Raw genomic sequence first — 10,582 nt, 5'->3', positions numbered from 1 at the left:
GTTATAAATTGATTTGCATTTTAATGAGGGAAATAAGTATTTGACCCCCTCTCAATCAGAAAGATTTCTGGCTCCCAGGTGTCTTTTATACAGGTAACGAGCTGAGATCGTGGAGTTGCAATGATCATGAGAACGGTGAGGAATCAGCCCAGAACTACACGGGAGGATCTTGTCAATGATCTCAAGGCAGCTGGGACCATAGTCACCAAGAAAACAATTGGTAACACACTACACCGTGAAGGACTGAAATCCTGCAGCGCCCGCAATGTCCCCCTGCTCAAGAATACATATACATGCCCGTCTGAAGTTTGCCAATGAACATCTGAATGACTCAGAGGACAACTGGTGAAAGTGTTGTGGTCAGATGAGACCAAAATGGAGCTCTTTGGCATCAACTCAACTCGCCGTGTTTGGAGGAGGAGGAATGCTGCCTATGACTCCAAGAACACCATCTCCACCGTCAAACATGGAGGTGGAAACATTATGCTTTGGGGGTGTTTTTCTGCTAAGGGGACATGACAACTTCACCGCATCAAAGGGACGATGGACGGGGCCGTGTACCGTCAAATCTTGGGTGAGAACCTCCTTCCCTCAGCCAGGGCATAGAAAATGGGTGGTGGATGGGTATTTCAGCATGATAATGACCCAAAACACACGGCCAAGGCAACAAAGGAGTGGCTCAAGAAGAAGCACATTAAGGTCCTGGAGTGGCCTATCCAGTCTCCAGATCTTAATCCCATAGAAAATCTGTGGAGGGAGCTGAAGGTTCGAGTTGCCAAACGTCAGCCTCGAAACCTTAATGACTTGGAGAAGATCTGCAAAGAGGAGTGGGACAAAATCCATCCTGAGATGTGTGCAAACCTGGTGGCCAACTACAAGAAACGTCTGACCTCTGTGTTTTGCAGAGGGGTCAAATACTTATTTCCCTCATTAAAATGCAAATCATTTTATAACATTTTTGACATGCGTTTTTCTGGATTTTTTTGTTGTTATTCTGTCTCTCACTGTTCAAATAAACCTACCATTAAAATTATAGACTGATCCTTTCTTTGTCAGTGGGCAAACGTACAAAATCAGCAGGGGATCAAATACTTTTTTCCCCACTGTAGTTGTTGAAATCTAATTGCAAACCTTTCATAGTCACCACTCTAGTGAACATATACTTTATTGGTAGATGTAAATGTTGTTTATAGTTTAGTAAATAGCCTTCTATGATTTATGGTGAATCTTCATAATTACCTTTTATCTTTTAGTGAGGGGGCAACATGGTAAAAGAGAGTCTCCCAGCCTGGGTCCAGGACGCTGAGGATATCCTGGTGCACATCAATGTTGGAGGCCTGAAGCGCAGCCTGTTCTCAAGCACTCTAAGTAATTTCCCCGATACACGTCTGGGACGCCTGCTGGCCTGCGAGTCCGAGGAGGCCATATTGCAAATTTGCGACGATTACGACGCGCAACAAAAGGAGTTTTACTTTGACCGTAACCCGGGACTCTTCCCTTACGTGCTGCAATTCTACCAGACCGGCAAACTCCACATCATGGAGGAACTGTGCATCTTCTCTTTCTGCCAGGAAATTGAATACTGGGGAATCAATGAGTTCTTCCTGGACAGCTGCTGCAGCTACCGTTACCACGATCGCAAACTAGAGAGCTGCCACAAGAGCTGGGATGAGGAGAGTGATGTTAGCAGTGTGGACACTTCTGTGGATGAGATCTCAGACCTGAACAAGGACATCCAGCACTTCCAGGAAATGCGCTGTGGAAACGCCCGGAAGTACCTGTGGCTGACTCTGGAGAACCCGGGCTACTCCATTCCCAGTAAGCTTTTCAGCTTCCTTTCCATAGCTGTGGTTCTGACCTCCATATCCATCATGTGCATTAACAGCCTTCCAGAGTACCAGTACTTTGACGAGGATGGCAAACAAGTGGAGGAGCCGACCCTGCAAGCGCTGGAGTTCTTCTGCATCTGCTGGTTCACCTTTGAGGTAGTGACGCGGATGATTTTGGCGCCCAACAGGAGAAAGTTCTTCCGCCACCCACTTAACATAATCGACATTGTGTCGGTGTTGCCCATCTATATCACGCTGCCTATTGACCTGGCGTTGGGCAGTGAATCAGAGCTGGGGAACCTGGGCAAATTGGTGCAGGTGTTCCGCCTCATGAGGATATTCAGGGTTCTGAAGCTGGCCAGACATTCAACAGGCCTCAGGTCTTTGGGAGCAACGCTAAGGGTGAGCCATACCACTACAACTGCACTACCCCATTATGTATGAAAGTATCATATCACATCTATCATACATTTTCATACAGAACATGACGTTATAATTGTGAGTCATTCTGTGTTGAGAGTGTCAAATTCATAATCGCATCGTATCTTTATAAGCAGTTTATCCTACGGTGGAATTTAGCGACTGAAATGTAGCACTCATACTGTCAATTACATCTGTTTGAGCTGTCTGTTCAGTTTTTTAGGCCTATTTTGTATCACAAATTGCATAATTAAAACTAGAAACTGACAGGGTAATCTTGGAAGGCACTGCCTTAATCTCTGATCCATTTGGAAATTCCCAATGGAGAAGTGTTTTACAGGGCATTCAATTCCCAAATCATTCACCACCCACTCCTCACCTATATTGTCTTACAAAATAAAGTCATAATCTAATATAACATGCAACTGATCATAAATAGAGGAATTTCTGAATTTAATGGAATTTATATCACATACCCACTCTGACATATTGTGTTTATCTGCCACTCTGTAGCACAGTTACAGGGAGGTGGGCATCCTGCTGCTGTACCTGGGAGTGGGTGTGTGCGTGTTCTCTGGCTTTGCCTATACTGCCGAGTATGAGGAGGACGTGGGGCTGGATACCATTCCTGCCTGCTGGTGGTGGGGCACCGTCAGCATGACCACCGTTGGCTACGGCGATGTGGTGCCCGTCACGGTGGCCGGCAAGCTGGCGGCCAGTGGCTGCATCCTGGGTGGGACCCTGGTGGTGGCCCTGCCCATCACTATCATCTTCAACAAGTTCTCTCACTTTTACCGCAAGCAGAAGGCCCTGGAAGCCTCGGTGAGAAACAGCAACAAGAAGAAGGTCAAAGTGTGCAGTGACAATGTGCAGGAGGAAGAGGATGGGGATGGGGGTTTGGATAGGGATAGCCAGTGTCTGGAGGAGCTGGATGAGGATGAATATGATGGAGGAGTGGTAAATTATAGCTATGTTGATCATCCACCGCTGCCTATGGAGAGGTCCAGCCCGTTGGCGAGGAGGAAAGAGTTCTTCAACTCTGAGTGCTTCACCATAAACACAGGACAGATGATAGAAGAATTATTACAGGGAAAGTAAACACAGTATATACATGAACTGAAATGAATTATAAGCACCCCATGCTCTCTGTTATGTTTGGTGTTACCATAAGGTATTGATTCAGCACTGTGCTGTCTCTGGGTTTGAAGGAACTCTTCCTGAATCCCAAATTGTGACACTGTTAATGGGAGCTAATGCCTTAGTAATGAGGCTAATATCAAGCCTCCACTAGTTCCTATGGTGTCTTCTGTTAGCCCTGTACAGAACAGAGATTCATTTTGATACGCTCCATCAACACCCCATTCTGAAATTGTGCAGTGTTCTGTTACTGTTGACTTTTAATCACAACTCAATACCCAGTTATACCAATGTATTCCTTGTTGGAATGCCTACGTCCTCTTCATATTTGTGAGGGTCGCCTATTACAAAATAGAAAAGAGGGTACACAGAAGCATTGTTAGTGCCCACAGCCACTTAGGAAGTTAGCTGTACATGTATGATTGACAAAAGCAGCTATATTGCAACACTGCACTACGATTTCAGACTGTAGACTGTTGAATGAAGCATATCAGGACAGAGTCTCATGCCAGTGTTTCCTCGAGCTTGACAAATGTCTTTCTTTACTTTCCATCTTCTCTTATAGTGCTTCACTTCCATCAGCCCTCCATCCACTCCATGAATCCTAAATCTTAGCCCCATATGTATGTACAGTAACTCCTCCACTGTGCATCAATGCTAACAGGGAGCAAGGCTGTGTGCTTGATGAGTGGACAATGTCCCTAAGGTATTGGATACACTTAACAAACTGTGGCAATGCATGTGTATGTCCACAGTTCTGATGGGTGGGTTTCTTTCCTTTGCAAAGCAATACAGTTGAAATCCCAGCCTAGGTCTATATTCTACCCTATAGGTTGGAACTTGGAAGAGTTAAGCAATTGTGCACTGACATCACCTAACTGACAGTAGCCAGTGCTACATTTAGATGAAATAGGAAGATTATACAAATAAATTGTCTTGCTCAAAATAAATGAATGTATGACACAGCAAACACTTATGACATGCAGCTTTAGACAATCCTAACAATTTCCCCTTTTTTAGAGAACGCATACAGTTTTGCCACAGCTAGAGCAAGTTTTGAGTGTATAAAGTGTGTAAAAATGTCTGGACACTGCATGTTCTCAAAATCAACATTGTGGGAGGCATTCTCCGCAAGGTCGGCAGAACGCAGATGTTTCCAGGGATCAGGCGTCTTTTTACGCCTGTTATGTTAGTTAAGGTGGGAAGTAATGGCCCTGCTGTACTGTTGAGTGTTGCAATCCACACACAGTGCTGTACCTCCACTAATGCTTTTAGACTGGCCTGCTGGTATACCCATCTTTCCGGAAAGTTTGTCCTGTGTCGGGATCCATTAAATGTAACACAAGCTTAGCTCCTGGAACATTAAGGGAATCATTCACCTGATTGAAAACAGATCCTTCCCCCACAGCAACCTTGTCGACTCTACTAAAAGACCAACATCTTGTAAGGCAAAGTAGTAGTCTACAGTACTTGTCATTTTGTTTTGCATTATTTTCAATCATTTTGGCAACTATAATTTACCATGTTAAATTTCTATCTTATGATAAGGTAATACTTTCAGACATGGCCAGTGGCTCTGCTGGAAATATTCATCAATCATTTTGTGAACTTGACTCCTCATCCAAATTTCTTGCACAACAGCGTGAAATAGGATACTATTTGTTGCATATGTTATTCAATTTCATGCTTCAAGTGTGGCTGCTTCTCCCAGCAGTTAAAATTTGGCACATGACATAATTTTCTTGTTTGGTTGAGAAGATGTCAAAATGACGGAAACATTAACTTGCTTGACCATGCTGTAGGTCTGTTACTGTAAATGCAACATGCTTTGTGGACTTCACTGGACAGACGTTGCTATCCGGTTTTGTGATAAAACAAAGGTTTGGTTGAATGTATTCTACCACTGTGTCTTCTTACTGTCTTGGCATTTAGGCCTATACTGTATATCACGGTCACAAGGCATATGAATTAACAGGTTATAGAACAAACAATGCAATTATCACAACACATAGGTTGTAATATGGCTTTTTTAGGGGGGGGGGGCTTGGCTTCCCCAGTGATTTTACCCACACACCGCTACAGACAGTCCTAGCTAAATTATTGCTTGAGAAATTGCTCTTTGCTAAGAAGCTATTTTTGTTTCTTTTGGACCATTTTAATTGAAAACAATCACAGTAAGGTACTTCATTAATTGAAATGATTTGATATTGAGATAAAATGATATGTCTTTTTTCTGGTTGCTGAAATTACTTTAACAAAACTTCCTTTTTAAACCAATATACAACATTTCCTGTTGCTTTTCATCTTCTACTGCTCTCACACCCTTCACATAATATCCATATTTTCTAGTTGTTTACTTGAACTGTTACTCAGAGCTTTGTTCATGAAACCAAATTGAGATGTTTCATTGCGGTCACTTGATATGATTTGCTGTTCACTGTGCAATGCAAGTTATCAATGAGTGGTCATAGGAAAGTGAAGATACTGAAAGCTTTGATAGTCAATGCATTTCAAATGAATAAATGCAATATAAAACCTGCTGTTGAGCATTGCTTATAAAGGTTGAAATAGTTGTGTATGTAGTTGTGTAAACTGCAAAAGCATATTAGGAGTAACTTTTACAAACACAGACACACAGACACGGGCTGAAATAGACACCAATGCTCCAGACAGCTTGAAGGAGACAAGGCTCAAATTCAGTGACCCTATTAAAAATGCATCCCTGCTATTTTGGCAAATAAAACACAGGACGAAATGACAAGAAATAAAGGATAGGAAACAACCTTCACCTAAGTTTATGAAGGATTTTAGGATTCTATTTAAGTGTAAACAGTACTTTTCTCTTAACAAGAAAATGAAATTGGTAATGTGTACATGAAACCTAAATCAATATTATCAATATATGACATCCCAAACACTCATCAAAGTACACTGGTTCCAACATCACTTCAATGGGGAGAAAAAAAACACATGGTACAAATAACACTTTCCTTAAATTGGTTTTAATAGCCACACAACAAATACACAAATCAAACACTAATATTGAACACATGCATGACTTCCATTGCATGATTTAAGGCATGAACTTTTCAAAACAATTTTCTTGGAATGAATACTAAATTTAAGGACCAGTGGGGCTTTAGAGTACACAATAGTTCTTAATTCATATTACAGTGCTGAAATGCTTTCCAGAGATAGCAACTTCAATGAATGCGTTTCAATATAAGAGACAAAAACATAGCCTGCCTATAGAACATTACTCACAAAAAAATGGCTGTAACAATGTGATAAATCTCAAATAAACATAATCATAATAACATATTAACAGAGCAGGTTTAGACTGAGTGATATTTTAAAGGTTTGAGGAGTTATAGTGGCGTGAAAAAATATTTGCCCCTGCTGATTTTCTCTATTTTTGACACTGAATGTTTTTAGATCTTCAACCAAAACCTAATATTAGATAAAGGGAACCTGAACAAACAAATAACACAACATTTTGATGGTTATTTCATTTATTTTATAAACAAAGTTATGCAACAACCAACGCTCTGTGTGAAAAAGTAATTGCCCCATTACACTCAATAACTGGTTCTGCCACCTTTAGCTGCAATGACTCCAACCAAATACTTTCTGTAGTTGTTTATCAGTCTCTCACATCACTGTGGAGGAATTTTGGTCCACTCTTTCATTCAGAAACGCTTTAACTCAGAGACATTTTAGGGTTTTTGAGCATGAACTGCTCATTTCAGGTCCTGCCACAACATCTCAAATAGGGTTTAAGTCTGAACTTTGACTAGGCCATTCCAAAACTTTAAATGTGTTACTTTTCAGATATTCTGTTCTAAACTTGCTTGTGTGTTTTGGATCTTGTTTTGCTGCATGACCCAGCTGTGCTCTAGCTTATGAATGGATGGCCTGACATTCTCGTTCAGAATTATTGGATACAGGCGAAGAATGGTGCCGGAGGGGATAGCTGCCGTTTTACGGTCTCCTAACCAACTGTGCTATTTTGTTCGTTTTTTCGCATTGTTTCTAACTTAGTTCTTTACTTATTTTGTACATAATGTTGCTGCTACCGTCTCTTATGACGGAAAATAGCTTCTGGACAACAGAACAGCAATTACTCACCTCGAATTGGACCCCCAAAAAATATTTGACGAGTCCGACGCAAAGGATATACTGCTTTCTTGAGAACAAGCCCCATCATTTGCGTGAAGAAAAAACGGAGAAAAAGGGGGCAGAGGTTCGTAGGCGAGTGAGTAAACCTCCACTACCATCCGTTCTATTGGCCAACGTGCAATCATTGGAAAATAAAATGGACAATTAAGACTATCCTACCAACGGGACATTAAAAACTGTAATATATTATGTTTCACCGAGTCATGGCTGAACAACGACACGGATAATATAGAGCTGGCTGGGTTTACTGTGCATCGGCAGGACAGAGAAGCAATGTCTGGTAGGACGAGGGGCGGGGGTGTGTATCTATTTGTCAATAACAGCTGGTGCATGATGTCTAATATTAAAGAAGTCTTGAGTTATTGCTCGCCTGAGGTAGACCATACTATCTACCAAGAGAGTTGTCATCTATATTATTCGTAGCCGTCTATTTACCACCACCAACCGATGCCATTGCACTTAGACCGCACAGAATGAGCTGTATGAGGCCATAAGCAAACAAGAAAATGCTTATCCAGAAGGGGCGCTCCAAGTGACCGGGGACTTTAATGCTGGCATACTTAAATCTGTTTGACCTAATTTCTACCAGCATGTCACATGTGAAACCAGAAGAAGAAAAAAAACTCTAGACCATATTTGCTCCACACACAGAGATGCATACAAAGCTCTCCCTTGCCCTCTATTTGGCAAATCTGACCATCATTTTATTCTCCTGATTCCTGCATACAAGCAAAAACTAAAGCAGGAAGTATCAGTGACTCACTCAATATGGAAGTGGTCAGATGACGCTACGCTACAGGACTGTTTTGCTAGCACAGACTGGAATATGTTCAGGGACTCATCCAATGGCATTGAGGAGTATACCACCTCAGTCACCGGCTTCGACAATAAGTGCATCGACGACGTCATCCCCACAGTGACCGTAAGTACATATCCCAACCAGAAGCCATGGACTACAGGCAAGGAGTGGGACACTAATCCGGACGCTTATAAGAAATCCTGCAATGGCCTTAGACAAACCATAAAACAGGCAAAACGTCAATACAGGATTAAGATTGAATCCTACAACACTGGCTCCAACGCTCGTCGGATGTGGCAGGGCTTGAAAACCATTACGAACTACGAAGGGGAAAAAAGCTGCAAGCTGCCCAGGGATCCGAGCCTACCAGACGAGCTAAATGCCTTTTATGCTCACTTCGAGGCAAGCAACACTGAAGCATGGATGAGAGCACCAGCTGTTCCGGACGACGCTGCGATCACGCTCTACGTAGCCAATGTGAGCAAGACCTTTAAACAGGTCAACATTCACAAAGCCGCGGGGCATGATGGATTACCAGGATGTGTACTCAAAGCATGCGCGGACCAACTGGCAAGTGTCTTCAGTGACATTTTCAACCTCTCCCTGACCGAGTCTGTAATACCAACATGTTTCAAGCAGACCACCATAGTCCCTGTGCCCAAGGAAGCGAAGGTAACCTGCCTAAATGATTACCGTCCTGTAGCACTCAAGTTGGTAGACATGAAGTGCTTTGAAAGGCTGGTCATGTCTCACATCAACACCATCATCCTGGAAGCCCTAGACCCACTCCTATTTGCATATCGCCCCAACAGATCTTCAAATGACGCAATCTCAATCGTAACCCACACTGCCCTTTCCCACCTGGACAAAAGGAACACCTATGTGAGAATGCCGTTCATTCTCTCTGTATTTAGTGCGGTATACAGCTTATCATAAGATACTCTACCTCAGGCAAGCAAAACTTCGAGACATCCTTAGATATCGTGCACCAGCTGTTGTTTACAAATATACATAGTCTACCACCCCTTGTCTTACCAGATGCTGCTGTTCTATCCTGCCGATACAGCGTATAACAAGCCAGCTGTATGTTGATAATGTCGTCGTTCAGCCACGACTCCGTGAAGCATAAGATATTACAGTTTTTAATGTCCCGTTGGTAGTTTAATCTTACCTCGTAGGTCGTCGATTTTATTTTGCAATGATTGCATGTTAGCTAGTAGAACGGAAAGCAGTGGGGATTTATTCGATCACCTACGAATTCTCAGAAGGCAGCCCGACCTCTGTCCTCTTTTTCCCTGTCTTCTCTTCACGCAAATGACGGGGATTTGGGCCTATTCCTGGAAAGCAGTATGGCCTTCATGTCGGGCTCGTCGGACTCGTTAAAGGAAAAAAAGCTTATTTGAGTTCATGGTGAGTAATCGCTGTTCTGATGTCCAGAAGTTATTTTCGGTCATAAAAGACGGTAGCAACAACATTATGTACAGAATAAGTAAAACAAATAAGTTACAAACAACGCAAAAAAAAGAACAAAAAAATTACAGTTGGTTAGGAGCACGTAAAACGTCAGCCATCTTCTCCGGCGCCAATGATATGCCATGATGGTTCCTTCTATTAAGGCAAGTCGTCCAGGTCATGAGGCAGCAAAGCATCTCCAAACCATCACACTACCACCACCACGCTTGACCGTTGGTATGAGGTTGTTACTGTGAAATGCAGTGTTTGGTTTTTGCCAGACATAACGGGACCCTTGTCTTCCAAAAAGTTCCACGCTTGACTCATCTGTCCATAGAACATTCTTCCAAGAGTCTTGACGATCATCCAGGTGCTTCCAGGTGTTTTTTGGCAAACTTGAGTCTACTTTTTGGACGGCATGGATCCTGTTAGGTTTGGTATGGTATGGATCCCACAATGTGATAAATCTCAAATAAACATAATCAGATAAATAGAGCAGGGTTAGATTAAAGGTTTGAGGACTTATACATCTACAGTAATTAAATAATTTGAATTCATAAAAAAACTATTGACATAGATTATTATTATAATTGGAATAATGATCTATGTAATAATATGTTTGGGCTCCCGAGTGGCGCAGCGATCTAAGGCACTGCATCTCAGTGCAAGAGGCGTCAGTACAGTCCCTGGTTCGAATGCAGACTGTATCACATCCGGCTATGATTGGCGTACAATTGGTCCGGGTTTGGCTGAGGTAGGTCATCAT

The 10,582-nt window shown here is 42.4% G+C and overlaps 1 protein-coding gene across 1 annotated transcript; it reads left to right on the top strand.

The window, feature by feature from the left end:
* The first annotated feature begins 1,254 nt into the window (after positions 1 to 1,254).
* Positions 1,255 to 3,568, top strand: LOC115149891 (potassium voltage-gated channel subfamily S member 2). The gene is made up of 2 exons (XM_029692689.1): positions 1,255 to 2,231; positions 2,763 to 3,568. The coding sequence occupies exons 1-2, from the start codon at positions 1,266 to 1,268 to the stop codon at positions 3,345 to 3,347; spliced, it is 1,551 nt and encodes a 516-aa protein (XP_029548549.1). The 5' UTR covers positions 1,255 to 1,265; the 3' UTR covers positions 3,348 to 3,568.
* Positions 3,569 to 10,582: the final 7,014 nt, after the last annotated feature.

This window comes from Salmo trutta, chromosome 16 (assembly GCF_901001165.1).
Source record: "Salmo trutta chromosome 16, fSalTru1.1, whole genome shotgun sequence".
Classification (NCBI taxonomy): Eukaryota; Metazoa; Chordata; class Actinopteri; order Salmoniformes; family Salmonidae; genus Salmo; species Salmo trutta.
Note: the sequence above shows the minus strand (reverse complement) of the source record. Positions and strands in the feature narration are given on the sequence as shown.